This window comes from Sphaerodactylus townsendi, linkage group LG10 (genome assembly GCF_021028975.2).
Source record: "Sphaerodactylus townsendi isolate TG3544 linkage group LG10, MPM_Stown_v2.3, whole genome shotgun sequence".
NCBI classification, from domain to species: Eukaryota; Metazoa; Chordata; class Lepidosauria; order Squamata; family Sphaerodactylidae; genus Sphaerodactylus; species Sphaerodactylus townsendi.
The window spans coordinates 86,072,663-86,090,169 of NC_059434.1; the positions used below are offsets into that span (position 1 = coordinate 86,072,663).

The following is a 17,507-nucleotide window of genomic DNA, read 5'->3' on the forward strand; positions in this document are numbered from 1 at the left end:
TTAAAGCTCAAGTACTGTGAAACAGATTCCTTAAATAATGCTTGACAAACACATAGGCATTGCTACCTTCACAATGGCATTTTTACTACAGCAACAATTTTTATAAGGAGCAGCAGTGGCGTAGGAGGCTAAGAGCTCATGTATCTAATCTGGAGGAACCGGGTTTGATTCCCAGCTCTTCCGCCTGAGCTGTGGAGGCTTATCTGGGGAATTCAGATTAGCCTGTACACTTCCACACACGCCAGCTGGGTGACCTTGGGCTAGTCACAGCTTTTTGGAGCTCTCTCAGCCCCACCCACCTCACAGGGTGTTTGTTGTGAGGGAGCAAGAGCAAGGAGATTGAAGCCCCTTTGAGTCTCCTACAGGAGAGAAAGGGGGGATATAAATCCAAACTCTTCTTCTTCTTCTTATGCCCTTACAATGATATAACTCAAACAAAAAGAAATATTTACATGGATATAAGATAAGTATATAAGATAAGTATACAGCATGCAAGGGGTGAGCTAACCCCTGGGTTAGGTTATGCCTCATGAACATCTTCAATGGCCCCATCTGTAGAAACATACACACAAAATATCCTAAAGAGAAGTCACATTACCTATTATAAAATAATAAATGACTATTATTTCAGGAAACTGTGTTTCACAGTACTTGAGTCTTAAAGGTACAGAATATCCTTTTTGATTATATGCTCCAAGCAGGGCCAGACTTCCTAGGATTACCACTGATTTCCAGACTATCGGGGACATTTCCCCTGGAAATGCCACTTTGGAGGGTGGGCTCATGCCATTATACCCCACTGAGGAAACTCTGCTCTCTCCAGCTTCCACCCCCCCTCCCCAAATCTTCAGGAATGTCCCAACCCAGAATTGATTGATTCAATTTGATTGATTTTGATTGATTGATTGATTCAATTTGTATCCCGCCCTCCCCGGTAGGGCTCAGGGAGGCAAACAACAATGAATAGCAGCATCAATTGGACACAGTCAACCAACAAACATCAATAAACACCAACACACTGACTAGACACAGTGTGTAACAGACTTCTCTCTGTGATACACCTCTGAAGATGCAGCCACAGATGCAGGCGAAACGTTAGGAGCAAGATCTACCAGACCACGGCCACACAGCCCGGAAAACCCACCACAACCAAACGTCAATAAGCATAACATTATGATAGATAGATAGGTAGATAGATATTTATTATTACGGCCTTTTGGCCAGCCAATAACATTATGATATAATTGGCAACCAGAGTAAGCAAAATGGCTAAGAATCTTGTGACAGCTTCTGCCACAGCAGGGCGAGAGAAAGGAGCTTGGGAATGTAGGCTTCACGACAGTGGCCCACCTCGCAAGGTTGTTGTGAAAGCTGCAGCAAAGCAAAGCAAAGCAAAGCAAGAAAATCCTTTACATTGTTATTGGAAGGCGGTGGAGGGCGTGGATTTGGGGCTGGGGCTGCAAAGGAGAGCTACATTGCATCTCGTGAAAGACGGGGCAGGGGGTTGGGAGTGGGGAGGTCAACTCACGGACCGGTAGTAAGTCTCATCCCCCAAAGGGTTCCAGTCCGCCGTGTAGCAGTCCATGGCTGGGGAGGCTCCTCTGCGCTTCTGCCCAAGCACTTCCGCCCTCACTGCCCGTCCCAGCCAAGCGGGCGGAACGAAGCCGCCGCCGCCATCTTGCCCGAGGGCGCAGGTCGAAGAGACGAGCTCTCTGCTCCCCCCTAGAGGCCAATCGAACGCCTGCATGCGTTCGATTCCATGCTCTGATTTATATTTTCCTTTCTTGTATCCATTCATTGTCCAAAATGGATATAATAGGGGCTTTTAGTACAGAAACCCCACTAATAGGTTATCAAGACTTATGAGATAGATAGGATGAAGACTTTACATTCAGACGCCCACATCGACGAGTACATTATTTTATTTTATTTATTTATTTATGGGATTTCTATACCGCCCAGTTCCCAAAGGGCTCTGGGCGGTGTACAACATGGATTCCACATACAGTATATAAACAAAACCCCATTAAATTAAAATGTAAGTTTAAAAGTTTAAATATTTAAAACGCAGCAGTAATTCAGTAAAATGGCGTCAGCAATACCCCAGATTAAATCGTCCCAAAAAAGGGGGAACAAGACAGTAACAAAAGTGGGTCCCCTAGATGACAGGGGGACTCCGAAAACCGGAGGAATAGAGTAGAAGGGGCATAGAATTATCTATTCAGTCAATTATATTCAGCCATCTGGCGCTCTCTCTTTCCTGGTTTTTGGCTATCTTCTTGTTAATCTGGACTGAGTTAAGACACAGAGCATAATAGATTTCAATGTCCATTCACTATATATATATCTATTTAAACATCTCACTCCGTTATTTAGTTAGGGGTGATCTACTATGATTCCTTGAGTGCAATCGGCCAGACAACTGTTCACTCAGGGGTGAACAGACAGTTTGGCCACTCTCTATTTTATATAAAACTGATTACAGCTGAATATTTCATACTACTGAAAAAGCAACATGTGTTATATCTTACAAGGCTAAGATGTTTTTACGAACCAAGAGAGGAAAGCTATTTCAGCATAATATATATAAAACTGTCATCACTGAGAATTAATTGCATTGATTAATTACTTATATAAAATTGCATTTACTAATCTTTCCATTTTATATTATTTGCTTACTTTTATTAGTCATAAGGACATAAGAAAGAGCCTGCTGGATCAGACCAGAGTCCATCTAGTCCAGCACTCTGCTCCTCGCAGTGGCCCAACAGGTGCCTTTGGGAGCTCACAGGCAGGAGGTGAGAGCAATGGCCTTCTGCGGCTGTTGCTCCCGAGCACCTGGTCTGTTAAGGCATTTGCAATCTCAGATCAAGGAGGATCAAGATTGGTAGCCACAGATCGACTTCTCCTCCATAAATCTGTCCAAGCCCCTTTTAAAGCTATCCAGGTGAGTGGACATCACCGCTGCCACAGTCACTTAGTAGCTACTCACTTTTAGAAATAAGAAAACTTCTGATTCTCAGTTTGAACTGAATAAGAAGTCAAGCAGCATGGATATCTAAGCTTATTGTTGATTAGGGTTAACCCTAACCACTTAGGAGGAAGATAGTTAAGAGCAGGGGTAGGGAACCTGTGGCTCGAGAGCCACATGCGGCTCTTCTGCCCTTGCACTGCGGCTCCACAAGCCGAGCTGCTGGCCCCATCCTTGCCTGCCCTGCAGGCAGCAGGGCGGGCGCAGCAACTGCCCGCAGCCGGATGGGCCGTGCCGCGGGCTTCCCCTCTCGCCTGCCCCGTTGGAGCGGGGTGGGCGCTTTCCCGGCGGCCAGTGAGGCCGAGCCACTGGCCCCATCCTTGCCCGCCCTGCAGGCAGCAGGGTGGACACATCCATGCGCTTCTCAGAATGAGCGGAGTAAAAGGTAAAAAAACCCAATATATACAGTGTTATCTTCATTTTAAATGTCAAAAATTATTTGCGGCTCCAACTGTTTTCTTTTCCCATGGAAAACGGGTCCAAATAGCTCTTTGAGTGTTAAAGGTTCCCTACCCCTGGTTTAGAGGTATATGTATCATTAGCATTTAGGAGAAGATGAAGGTTGTATTTTGTTTTAGGCTTACCAATATTTCTTCTTAGCTTCTTTGCTCTGTCATTATATGCAAGCTTGTGTAACCTCAGCTTGTGGGTTCTGTGGGGCAGAACTTGGAATGAATTTGCAACAACAAATTTTAAAAGCAAAATGATTTACTTTCTTAACATACAACATATCACATCAACATTTAACATCACATTTCAAGGTCCTGTTCAGGTTGCATTTTCAAGTCCTTAATTTACAGTCTTCTGTAATTGCCAAGTCCAATTCTTCTTTGCAAGTGGGTTGGCTCCTGAAGACTCCAAGGGCTTGCTGAACAGGATTCAACATGATGAAGGTTTCCAGGAGAACTCTCACCCATTACAAACATAAAAACCCTTAACAAGGTGTTAAGGGCTTATACAAATCAAGGTCCGAGTCTGGTAGCCTTGTCTCCTCCAAAGAGCTCTGCAGCCTTCTGCTGCTTTGAGTCTCCGCCCCTTTCTGGGTCAACCCATTCTGAGCATGGGGGTTGCACTTGCAAAGACCAGAACTCTGAAACAATGTCAAAGGTTGGTAAACGAGAAACGTTGTCTTAATGAAGTGGGAAAATAAAATGCTTATGACAAGTACCAAAGAAAAACAACTGTATAACAAAGAATCATTAACCTGTCAAAAATTCCACAAAGTGATATGTGTCTGTCTGTCTTTCTGTCTACTGAAGGACATTAAGTTTTTGTATGTTATTCCAAGGTGTCAAGAATTCTGCGATGTATAGGAATTTAACGACTTAGCACGTGACGCTGTTCTATAAAAGGGACAGTTCCAAAGCCAAAGTTGAGTGTTTCCTCCCAGGGTGCTACTGCAACCTGTTTCTCTCTAATAAACTTACTGACTTCTTAAGAGCCTTTGTCCTGGTCAGTTTTTTTTGGTTCTCCAAACAAGAGTTGGGGAACTTATCCTGTTCCCTCTAATTGGGGAACTGGGCGAGCGAATGTCTTAACAGGATGGGCAGATGACTTACAGGGGCTAGAAATAACCACAAGCTGACCGCAAAGAAACAAACCAGAACTAGGCTCAAAGACTAGGCCAGGGGTCAAGAGTTTGGCCAAACTGGGCATGCATAATTAGGAAATGCATAGTAACTGACCCACCCCTGGGTGGGATTAATGAGATGCTAATGCACATGCTTTGGTAGGGGTCTCAAAAACATGCGAGTAGAGGGCTAACATGTGTTTGTATGTAGCATGTGGAATAGAGAGACTGCAGCTCCCAATATCTGAGTCTAGACTCGCAGAGGTGGGGTCCAGCAAGTTCCCACCAGTTCCCGAGAGTGGGTTACTAATTATCTGTATGTGCCGAGAGGGGGTTACTAATTGGGTCTGCTTTTCCGTTAGAAATTCCATTAGGTCCAAAAATCATAAAGTCCTGTTGTTTCCTCTGTGGTTGGTTAGCGAAGGGAGAAAACGGGATAATTCTCCCTGTTGGGCTGTTTTAAAAACATGTTTTAGAAATATGGTAAAGTTCCTTGTTTAAGAAAAGTCTCCTTCTTTTGATTTCTAGAAACAAAATTAAGTATTTGAAAGTATTAAGTATTTGACAGGCAGTCAATTAGAGGACAAGTAGTTGTTTCTGTTGGCAGTAGATGATAGGACTTGCTATAATGAGTTTAAATTATGGACAGAAAGATACCAGCTGGAAATTAAGAACTTTTTTGTTTACAGTAAGAGTTTTTTACAGTAACAGAGAAATTATTAATGCCCCGCCCCCAGAATGCCCGCCCACGCCCCCGTCGTGCCCCGCCCAGCCCCATTGGTGCTACGCCACTGTTTGAATCCCACCACCATGGGAACCTGTTGCTAAAATTTTTGGATCCCACCACTGGTCTAGAGTAGACCAATAGAGACTGGAGGGAGGAGAGAATGTTATGGAAGTCTTTACCCATTAAAAACTCCCCACAAGGATGGCTAATAGCAAGCTAGATTTATTGACATGTCAGGTGGACATGGAGAGAGCAATACCATGGTACCAACTCTCTGAAGTCTGTATCACAGTTCAGCTCATTTTACGGCGTTTCTGAACAGACCCTTCTGATCACGTCTGGACAATCCTGGCCGGCTGTCCACTCAGGCTCACAATCATAACCTTTAACATGATTAGCACAATCAGCAAAATACCTTTTTTGGTATATTGTCATTAATACAATCAGCACAATACAATAAGCATCATTTAAGAACATAAGAACAAGCCAGCTGGATCAGACCAGAGTCCATCTTGTCCAGCTCTCTGCTACTTTTCAGCCAGTGGGTCATTCCAAACCAGGAATTGCTCTTTTGGGGGAGCCTGGCCACATGCAGGATGTGAAAGAACATAAGAACATAAGAACATAAGAACAAGCCAGCTGGATCAGACCAAAGTCCATCTAGTCCAGCTCTCTGCTACTCGCAGTGGCCCACCAGGTGCCTTTGGGAGCTCACATGCAGGATGTGAACACAATGGCCTTCTGCGGCTGTTGCTCCCGATCACCTGGTCTGTTAAGGCATTTGCAATCTCAGATCAAGGAGGATCAAGATTGGTAGCCATAAATTGACTTCTCCTCCATAAATCTGTCCAAGCCCCTTTTAAAGCTATCCAGGTTAGTGGCCATTACCACCTCCTGTGGCAGCATCTTCCAAACACCAATCACACGTTGCGTGAAGAAGTGTTTCCTTTTATTTGTCCTAATTCTTCCCCCCAGCATTTTCAATGAATGCCCCCTGGTTCTAGTATTGTGAGAAAGAGAGAAAAATTTCTCTCTGTCAACATTTTCTACCCCAGGCATAATTCTGTAGACTTCAATCATATCCCCCCTCAGCCGCCTCCTCTCCAAACTAAAGAGTCCCAAACGCAGTCCCTCAATCATCCTTGTTGCCCTTCTCTGCACTTTTTCTATCTCCTCAATATCCTTTTTGAGATGCGGCGACCTTCTGTTTAGGTCTGTTTAGAAAGCAATGGCCTTCTGCGGCTGTTGCTCCCGAGCACCTGGACTGTTAAGGCATTTGCAATCTCAGATTAAAGAGGATCAAGATTGGTAGCCATAGATCGACTTCTCCTCCATAAACCTGCCCAAGCCCTTTTTAAAGCTATCCAGGTTAGTGGCCATCACCACCTCCTGTCGCAGCAGATTCCAAACACCAATCACACGTTGCGTGAAGAAGTGTTTCCTTTTATTAATTTTATTAGTCCTAATTCTTCCCCCCAGCATTTTCAATGAATGCCCCCTGGTTCTAGTATTGTGAGAAAGAGAGAACAATTTCTCTCTGTCAACATTTTCTACCCCAGGCATAATTTTATAGACTTCAATCATGTCCCCCCTCAGATGTCTCCTCTCCAAACTAAAGAGTCCCATTTGACTTGGTTATGTACGGTGCTACTTATAAATTCTGTTTAGTAAGCATAATCAGCAAAAAGCTAGTTGGGTGAACCATCTCTGATGCTTCAGTGGGCGGGTCAGTACCTACTGTTGACCCTGCACCCATAAGCAACATCGGTTGGTTCTTGCAAAATAGTGAACGCAGCGGTTGCAGTAGCACCCACTTACTGATTTCCTGAGCACAACTGCAAAAATGTGTTCAGAGCTATGAATATTTCTCAACGGTGGTCTTGCAACAAGCATACCTTTATAATTTTTATATCCAGAAAAGGGGGGGGAGGATCAAAACTGTGTGTAACGCAGGTCTCTCGATGATACACCTCTGAAGATGCCAGCCACAGATGCAGGCAAAACGTTAGGAACAAGATTCACCAGACCACGGCCACACAGCCTAGAAAGCCCACAACAACTAGAATAAAACTGTGTTACACAGTGTAGTTGGGGGTGGCTGCCTGTCTATGGACAAGCACCTGTGCTTGCAAGAACCTATTTTAATTTTAAAAAAACCTATTGCTTGGGTGCTGTGTGGTTTCCGGGCTGTATGGCCGTGTTCTAGCAGCATTCTCTCCTGACGTTTCGCCTGCATCTGTGGCTGGCCTCTTCAGAGGATCTGATGTTGGGAAAACAAGTGGAGTATATATATATCTGTTGGAGTGTCCAGGGTGGGTGAAGAAACATTGTCTGTGAGTAACAAAGAAGGCAACCAGGTCAATAGTTGAGGGCATCTGAATAGAAGTATGAGTAACAATGAAGTCTATAGCATGGGAGTAACAATGGAGATAGCAAGGTCGCTGGTGGGAGCATCTGAATAGAAGTATCCTGGCCTTTGTTTCCTTTGTCTATGGTCATCCTGTGTTTGTGTGGAGCTGGGTAGACACTGTCTTGACTCTAGTATTTTTCAACACTGGCAGCCAAGTTCTGTTCATTGTCATAGTTTCTTCCTTTCTGTTAAAATTGTCCATGTGCTTATGGATTTCAATGGCTTCTCTGTGTAGTCTGACGTAGTGGCTTTCAGAGTGGTCCAGAATTTCTGTTTTTTCAAATAATATTCTATGTCCAGGTTGGTTTCTGCTATTGCTGATTTTTCTGGCTGAAATAGTCTGCAGTGCCTTTTGTGTTCTTTGATACGTGTCTGTGCGCTGCGTTTGGTGCAGCTGTGGACAAGTCTACATAGGAACCACCTATGAAATTTCTGAAAAATTCTGGACCACTCTGAAAGCCACTCCACACAAACACAGGATGACCATAGACAAAGGAAACAAAGGCCAGGATACTTCTATTCAGATGCTCCCACCAGCGACCTTGCTATCTCCATTGTTACTCCCAGGCTATAGACTTCATTGTTACTCATACTTCTATTCAGATGCCCTCAACTATTGACCTGGTTGCCGCCTTTGTTACTCACAGACAATGTTTCTTCACCCACCCTGGACACTCCAACAGATATATAGACTCCACTTGCTTTCCCAACATCAGATCCTCTGAAGAGGCCAGCCACAGATGCCGGGGAAACGTCAGGAGAGGATGCTGCTAGAACACGGCCATGCAGCCCGGAAACCACACAGCCCCCCAGTGATTCCGGCCGTGAAAGCCTTCGACAGTACATAAAACTATTGCTGCTTTCACCAACTTTTGCTCATGTTTTTGAGGGTCCCGAACCCACGTTTCCAACATGGCCCTACTAGAAGCTACGACGACGACACTTTGGCCACGTTATTTGCAGGGGTTTCTTTGCACCCAATGGGAGATCGGCTCCGGGGTCGACGCTGGAGCCTCGGCTTGGCTCCAGTTTCGCTTTCGTTTTGCCGCTTTTTGTTTGTAAGCCCACATTTGCATTTGCAAAAGCCCCCCCCCCCCACCAGCCCCGCCCCGCCCCGCCCGACGCCGCCAGCTGTTCAGTCTCCGCAAAGCACATTTGCATGCTCAGTTTGTAATGTAAATCTTTGCAAGCGGCCCCCCCCCCCGAAAGGTGCAGACCCAAAAGGGGAGGGGAGCCGCGTCCCCTCCTTGCAAGACAACGGACCCGTTGCAAACACACACGCCCCCAGGCCCTGCCGCCTTCCAATCCCTGCCAAAAAAGGGGGCCGGGTTGCCCTTGAGTGACAGCGCTCCAAACCAAAAGAAGGGCGGGCCGTCCTATTCCCCCCCCCCCCCCCCCCAACTGGCAAACTCCCGCCTCCGGCTGCATCTCTTTGCGGGCTGAAGTTGGTGTTTCTTTTTCTGCTCCGAGTTTCCTGGCGCTCCGCATGAGTTGTATTTTTTTTTGTTGCCAGAGCCGCCCGGATACCCTGGTCGTAGGTCGGGTGAGTAAGGCAGCGGGGCTGGCGGGATTTCTGGGCTCCGCTTGGCGTCAGGGAGTCCTGGGTTCGAATGCTGCCGCGGGGTTGACTCCCGTGCAGCACACCTGCAGGGAGGTCGGTCGTTTGGGGGGAACGGAAGCTGCTGCAACATGGGGGAGGGAGCCTCCTGGCTTGCCTTTGCAAGGCTATTGTAAGGCTGGAAACTTGGGGTTGCCAGCTCCCGGCTGGGCACTCCTGGAGATATGGGGTGGAGCCTGGGGAGGGACTTGAGCAGGGTATTAATGGTTTAGCGGCCACTATCTGGTGTAGTTCTCCCCCCCCCCCCCCCCCATCCTCGGGGAAATTTATCTGTCTAGCCTGGAGATCATTTGTAATGCAGGAAGATCTCCCGGCCTTACCGGGAGGTTGGCTTGACGTCAGTAATCGCCAAAATTTGCACCCAGGGGCTTAACCGGATAAACGGCAGCTTGTATTTCACAAGTTATTTCCAAAAAGGTCAATGAACTCAATATAACATGTCACATTATTGAAAGAGTTTGTGAAATACAGGCTGCCATTCAGCCGGTTAAGCCAGTAGGTGCAGATTTTTGGTGATTGCTCACCTGGAGGTATTCACCATGCCTTTTATGATGAAGGTGATGTGTATATATGTCTCTTCCTATCTATGTATACCTATACCTGTATATCAGGGGTCTGCAACCTGTGGCTCTCCAGATGTTCATGGACTACAACTCCCATCAGCCCCTGCCAGCACGCCCAATTGGCTGATGGGATTTGTAGTCCATGAACATCTGGAGAGCCACAGGTTGCAGACCCCTGCTGTATATCAATGCTTCTGTGATGTAGTGCTTGTTATAATAATAAGTCACTAACTGGCCTGAAGTTGTGAGCAAAGAGTGATATAAAAGTCTAATAATAATAATGGCTGGAATTGTAATGAAAGCCATGACAATCAACCAATAAAGATCAGAGATAGGACTCCAGATGGTGGAAGATGTATCCACTTGTGGGGGTTTGAGCATGAATGCGTTGGGAAGACCTGGCGGGGAACAAAGGTGATGGCCCAGATGTGCGAATGCAGACAGCTGGAAGGGGTTGGAGTGGCATGTGTTTTCATGTGCACAGCAAACGCATTGCTTTCTCCCACATCCCTATGGGTTGTGTGAATTGTAGGGCTGATTTATACAGGCATGTGGTTCACTGGATCACTCTTGATCTGGGGGGGTTTGGGCACGATAGAAAAGCTCATGCGTGTCGTCACTTGGAACTATAGTATTCAAGTAGTGTGTGAATCTACATTAGCTTATGTTAGAGCACCTGTTGGGGTGCTTGTGCACAACAACAACAACAACAAGCCTTGATTGGCATTTGTGTTGTGTATATAGTTGTGCACCCACCTTTTCAGGCAGGAAGGAATGTCTCTTCCTGCCCAGATTGACTGTCTTGGGTTCGGAACCCGCTTTCCTTGCACCGTGTGGCTCGGCTCGCTTGCTTGAGTCCCCTGATCTTTCCCGTTGTGTTCTCAAGCAGCGGCTGTGCTAGCTGGTTGTAGTGAAAAAAGCCCCAGTGGGCGCCCTGCATTACTTGAAAGATGGTAGCTTTGGGGGGGGGGGGGCAGCTCCCCAAAACTCCAGAGCTAAGGGAGAGGGGGTCACCTTGGTTGGTATTTGGGTGTGAGGTCATCAAGAAAGACCTGGGGTTGTTATGCAGAGGTAGGGAATGTAGAGGGTATATTGTTGGGGATCGTATTGTGTTTAGGATAGCAGCTGCTATTAAGTTAGTAAAGTTTGCTAATGCCAGTTAATTTCTGCTATGATTTTAAGGGTTACCGTTAGGTTTAATACGTCTAGAAGTTTAGTAATGTTTAGAAGTTTGTATGTAAGTCGCCATCTTGAGATGCAATGTTTAACCGATTCATATGTTTTGCTGCTTATCCATTGCTGTATTGTTTTATTTCTTATATATTGCCATTGATGTTTGTTAATTATAATGTTATGTTTATTTTTTTGCTTATAATGCTGTTTATAATGCTCTGTTGTTGCTGATGCTTGATATTTGATTGTTGCTGCTAGGTTTGTTGATTCTGTATTTTGTTGTATCGTGATTACTGATGTTTTGATATTTGAAATGTTTGTTGTTGTTGATACTTGATTATGATTATTGCTGTTGTGCTATCAATGTTGTATCATGTTACTGTACACCGCCCTGAGTCTTTCGGGAGAGGGCGGTATGTGAATTCATTTTCCAATATGGAGGAGAAGTCGATTTATGGCTACCAATCTTGATCCTCTTTGATCTGAGATTGCAAATGCCTTAACAGACCAGGTGATCGGGAGCAATAGCCGCAGAAGGCCATTGCTTTCACATCCTGCACGTGAGCTCCCAAAGGCACCTGGTGGGCCACTGCGAGTAGCAGAGAGCTGGACTAGATCAGGGGTAGGGAACCTTTAACACTCAAAGAGCCATTTGGACCCATTTTCCACAGGAAAAGAAAACACTTGGAGCCGCAAATAATGTTTGACATTTAAAATAAAGATAACACTATATATATAGGGGTTTTTTTACCTTTTACTCCGCTCATTCTGAGAAGCGCATGGATGCGCCCGCCCTGCTGCCTGCAGGGCGGGCAAGGATGAAGCCGGCGGCTCGGCCTTGCCAGCCGCCGGGAAAGCGCCCGCCCCGCTCCAATGGGGCGGGTGAGAGGGGAAGCCCGCAGCGCGGCCCAGCCGACCGTGGGCAGTTGGTGCACCCGCCCTGCTGCCTGCAGGGCGGGCAAGGATGGGGCTGGCGGCTCGGCTTGTGGAGCCACAGTGCAAGGGCAGAAGAGCCGCATGCTGCTCTCGAGCCGCAGGTTCCCTACCCCTGGACTAGATGGACTCTGGTCTGATCCAGCTGGCTTGTTCTTATGTTCTTAATATCAATACAAATTCTCCTCTGATGCTCTCTTGCCTGGAGTGCACCATAAATGGAGTTGGCAGGAGTTGGTTGCAACTTGCTGGCATGTTCTTTTTCGTCCTTGGGAACCTGTGTGAGAATTGTTAAAAAATGCTAGCCTTGAAGGTGCTCCATTACACCTTGTTTTTTTAAAAAATAAAATCCTGCTTGGGTTCTGTTTGTCTTCAATTCTACCTCCTGACAACTATGCAAAACTCCCTGTCTAAAGCTCTCCTCCCTCTGTGTGTGGGGGGTGTGGGTGTGCGGAAAAAGAAAATAAAGTGAAGGCCAGAAAATGGGGGGATGTGAGGGATGGCGCCTAGTGATTGAGGTGCATTCCTGATTCTAGGGCAAGGGGGTATAACTGTAGACTGTCATGGCATCTGGGTGATTGAAGTGCAACCCTGTCAATGTAAGTGCTGTAAGATATATGTAACTTGCCTGTTAAAGGTAACCATTCTGCTAATGGAACATTCCTGCTTTGTTCTGACTCTCACTTCTCGGGCCTGATATCCAAACAAGGCTTATCGCTGATATCTTCTACTCCCATGAGAAGCGGAGTATTTCTGTTGCTCTGTGGGGCAGATGGTTGTTATCTCTGTCTGTCACCGACCTTGGGGCCTCCCAGGCTCCCATGTAACTCTTTCTCACATTCTTTGGGGAAATGGGATGGGGGTTGTCGTTTCTAATAAAGCGGGGTGCAAAAACCAGGTCTGGTACAACTGGCTTTTTGCAAGCTGGGTGCTGCGTTACCTCTCCAATAAACACTTCTGATCCAGAGCCTAGTGCAGTGGTGGCGAACCTATGGCATGGGTGCCAGAGGTGGCACTCAGAGCCCTCTCTGTGGGCACGCGCAAACAGTCACCCCCGCCACACACACATCTAGGCTGGCCTGGGCCGCTGGGCTCGATTATTAGCATTAAACCTAAGACCTAGTTTTGGGGAAGCAGTGAAGGTAACCCTGTTAAGCGCTGTTAAACTCCACTGATTTTCATGCAAAGAACTAAAGCGTGATCCTTTACCTGGGAGTAAGCTTGGTTGCTGGCAATGGGGCTTGTTTCTGAGTAAACCCTCCTAGGGTCGTGATTCACCCGTTGGAAGAGTTGCACAGTTGCTTCAAAGCAAAGCCACCGACTACCACCAAGCTTACTCCCAAGTAACGCACGCCTCGGAGCCAACCTTTTTCCCTAAACTGAAACCTCAGTATTCAGGTTAAATTGCCGTGTTGGCACTTTGCGATAAATAAGTGGGTTTTGGATTGCGGTTCGGGCACTTGGTCTCAAAAAGGTTTGCCATCACTGGCCTAGTGTGTTGTGGGTTTTTCGGGTTGTATGGCCGTGTTCCAGTAGCATTTTCTCCTGATGTTTCTCCTGGCTAGCCACAGTTGCAGGCGAAACGTCAGGAGAAAATGCTACCGGAACACGGCCATACAACCCGAAAAACCCACAACACAGTAGTGATTCTGACCATGAAAGCCTCTGACAATCCAGAGCCTGTTGTATTGCTTCAAGGATTGAGATCGAACAAGGGTGTGGGAGTGGAAGCAGAAAGGGAGAGTCCTGTTGCCTATGAAGGGCATATTTTGTCTTTTCAGAGAATGGTCTCTCTCTTCCCCCCCCCCCCCAAAAAAAAACAAAACAAAACCACACACCCCAGACATCTTGCGGGCTCAGCCTCTGTGCCCTTTGATAGCTGCACGGCAAACGGAAATCAACAAAAGGAAGTGGTTGGGAACTTCTGCAGAAATAGTCGGGGGCAGCTGCGTGGGGATGTGGTTGGAGGGTGCTGATTGTGAAAGCCGCCAAACCCGACCCTGGGCCAGCTGGTGGCTGCAAACTCTCCTGCAAACCAGCTGGTCTTATTTGTTTGTTTATTTGCATCTGTTCCCTGCCCTTTACTGCGGTCTCAGGGTGGGTTATGATAAATACCATGCACAGTGGTCAGATCACAATCAAGCCCCATCCTAAACATCCCGAAACAATCTTAAATCTTACCCACTCACCAAAAAAGGACAGGTGTATAGACACCTTGGGAGGGGGGGCCCTCTCAGTGTGGGGAGTCAACCAAATGCCCTGGTGAAGAGGATCGTCTCTACCAGGTGCCGAAACTTTTAAAAACCTCCCAAGGAAGGAGACTCCACCACACTCAAATAGTCCTTACTGTCAGGAAGTTCTTCTTAATGTTTAGATGGGATCTCTTTTCTTGCATCTTGAACCCATGACTCTTGGTCCCAGTCTCTGCAGCAGTAGGAAACAAGCTTGCTCCCTCACCAACCCGACATCCCTTCAAATATCTAAACATGGCTGTCATGTTACCTCTTAACCTTCTCTTCACCAAAATAAACATACCCAGATCAGAGGTTGGCTTCTGTGGCTGGAGATTAGTACGAGATACGCCAGTGGGCCATTCTTGCCACAATGCAAGAAACACAGGTCACTTTTTGGACAAGGCCGGTTCTTTCTCTTGCCTGCCTGCCCCACCGCTTTGGAGGGGAGGGCCGGGGGGGGGGGTGCAGAGTGCCTTCTTAACAGTGGCCCCTACACTGGATTGGACCCCTCCAGAAGTTCACTGGGTGCCTACTCTCTTTCCCTGTAGCTCAGGCTGGTTAGATCTCATGGAATCATAGAGTTGGAAGAGACCCCCAGGGGCCATCCAGTCCAACCCCCTGCCATGCAGGAACACACAATCAAAGCACTCCTGACAGACGTTCATCCAGCCTCTGCTTAAAAACCTCCAGAGAAGGAGACTCCACCACTCTCCAAGGCAGTGAATTCCACTGTTGAACAGTCCTGACAGTCAAGAAGTTCTTCCTAATGTTTAGGTGGAATCTCTTTTGGGGGGGAAAAAAACCCAATTCCCCCAGAGAGATAGTAGAGATATGCCACAAAAATCGGGGTGCAGTTCTGCTGAGGGGCTGAGATGGCTTTGGGGGCGGCGGTCAGCCCTGCTTCCCAAAATGCCAGTGTAGCCAGGGGCAGTGGGCTGGGTACTGTGACCTGGTACTGGAAGATTTGCCCCTCTGCCAGCGTAAGTGCCCCGAGAGGGTATTTATACTGGTGGAACCCCACTCTGCATCCAGAGGGTGATGCCCCCCCCCCGCCCCCCTGGATTGTGCTGTAATTTAGTCTTTGGGCAGTTGGAAACCTTTGATAGAGTATTTGGATAAAATAGAAGAAAAATCATGATTGGCGGTTTTGAAGGTTAAGAATTGTTCATAAGAACATAAGAACTAGCCTGCTGGATCAGACCGGAGTCCATCTAGTCCAGCACTCTGCTACTCGCAGTGGCCCACCAGGTGCCTTTGGGAGCTCACGTGCAGGATGTGAAAGCAACGGCCTTCTGCTGCTGCTGCTCCTGAGCACCTGGTCTGCTAAGGCATTTGCAATCTGAGATCAAGGAGGATCAAGATTGGTAGCCATAGATCGACTTCTCCTCCATAAATCTGTCCAAGCCCTTTTTAAAGCTATCCAGGTGAGTGGCCATCACCACCTCCTGTGACAGCATCAGTTCAAATCAGAACCAATAGAGAAAAGTGAGACTTTTTATTAGTAATGGTTCTAAAGATCTAATTGTACTTCGTGGGTTACTTTATATTTTAACTTTCTAATCTCTTCATTTGTCAATAATTTGGAGTTTGGCTTTTTATGAATTGTTTTACTGGTTGTTAGCCGTAAATAAACTAAACTAGACCTCATTGGTTAAAAAGCAAGCGGCAAAACATTATTTGTAGTGTTAATTTTCGGTGCAGAACTGGGAGTTCTTGTGGAATGTTTACTTTGCTCTTCGTCAGATTTCTCTTTGTGAGTTTTTGGTGATGTGAAGACTTTTAAATATTAATCAAATTTTAATACAAACCAAGGGGGCGGGGAGGGGGGGCTTAATAAAGGGCTTGTTTTAACTGCCTTTATAACATCAGGAAGAAATGGCTGATTTCCACTCTAGATATGCAGGACTTTGCAGTGTGGCCTTTGTTTTATGGGTCATAAAGTGGGCATTTGTCAGGAAGCCCTGATTTGCAGTCCAAGATCAAATGTCTTAACAGACCAAAATGTTCACACATTCCGACCCATTTCTAGTGTTACCTTTGAATTGCCCTATTTCCTGCCTAGATTGTGTGCCTCTCCCCCAGAGGATACGGATAATACATTGAAGTGACTTGCAGGCAACGTTTATGAGTTTTCCTTGCAAAATCCCCAAAACAAATGTCTGGAATAACTTGCTCCTAATAACGTTTCTGGTTCGGGTTGGTATTTAAATGGGCCACCTCCAAGGAACATTTGGGCCCCGACCGGAAGCAGGGCATGGCAAACCACCCCCTAAGGCAGAGATGGCGAACCTTTTTGAGACCGAGTGCCCAAATTGCAACCCAAAACCCACTTATTTATCGCAAAGTGCCAACGCGGCAATTTAACCTGAATATTGAGGTTTTAGTTTAGAAGAAACGGTTGGCTCCGAGGCACGCGTTGCTCAGGAGGAAGCTTGGTGAAGCAACCGTGCTTCAAATGGGTGAATCACAATCCTAGGAGGGTTTACTCAGAAGCAAGCCCCATTGCCAGCAACCGCTTACTCCCAGGTAAAGGATCATGCCCAGGCCAGCCTAGATGTGTGTGTGTGTGTGGGGGGGTGATTTTCCACCCCCCTCCCACATGATGAACTTTGTGTGCACAAGTGCCCACAGAGAGGGCTCTGAGTGCCACCTCTGGCACCTGTGCCATAGGTTCGCCACCACTGCCCTAAGGTCTCTTGCCTTGAAAACCTTACAGCAAGGTTGTCCAGCTCTGGCGCTTCAGATGTTCATGGACTACAATTCCCATCAGCCTCTGCCAGCATGGCCAGTTGGTCCTCATACATCAGCTGAGACTCGACAGCACAAAAAATAACAACAAACAGTCTGTTAGAAGTTTTCTGGGTTGTTCAGCCATGATTTTGGCAGTTTTTGCTCCTAACGTTTTGTTCACATCTATATCCTCGCAGCCCAAATCAACTGGCTGTTGTGGGTTTTTCGGGGTCGTGCGGCCTGGCAGTTTGTGCTCCTCAGTCGCTTCCCACCTATCCTGACCCTGTGATTTCATGAGCTCCGAAATGTCAAATTGTCAACCTCCTTGCTGGAGTTTTGGCTTTCTTTGAGCCTCGGTTTCGTCATTTTACCTTCTAGGAAGAATTCGGGCTCGATTTGATCTAGAACGGACTGCTTTCTCTTGAGTGTCGCTTTTCTAGGGGTAAACCGTGCCATGAAAATTATCGTTGGCTGCCTAGAGAGAAAACAAACTGGTTCTTCTTGCTAGGGCAGGGGTA

At 46.8% G+C, this 17,507-nt stretch overlaps 2 protein-coding genes across 4 annotated transcripts in view; one reads left to right on the forward strand and one right to left on the reverse strand.

The window, feature by feature from the left end:
- VPS16 (VPS16 core subunit of CORVET and HOPS complexes) overlaps positions 1 to 1,637 on the reverse strand; it is a 37,912-nt gene extending 36,275 nt beyond the window's left edge. Inside the window, 1 exon segment of the mRNA XM_048510179.1 lies at positions 1,533 to 1,637. Within this exon segment, the coding sequence (XP_048366136.1) occupies positions 1,533 to 1,585 (53 nt within the window). The 5' untranslated portion in view covers positions 1,586 to 1,637.
- A 7,518-nt stretch (positions 1,638 to 9,155) lies between these two features.
- The window catches only part of PCED1A (PC-esterase domain containing 1A), a 36,057-nt gene continuing 27,705 nt past the window's right edge, over positions 9,156 to 17,507 (forward strand). For 2 of the 3 annotated variants that reach the window (XM_048508788.1, XM_048508790.1), the window contains exon 1: positions 9,156 to 9,281. The gene's annotated coding sequence lies outside the window, so the exon portion shown is untranslated. Of the gene's footprint in view, positions 9,282 to 12,251; positions 12,625 to 17,507 lie in introns of those variants that run through there. The other variant, XM_048508789.1, reaches the window with a different exon arrangement.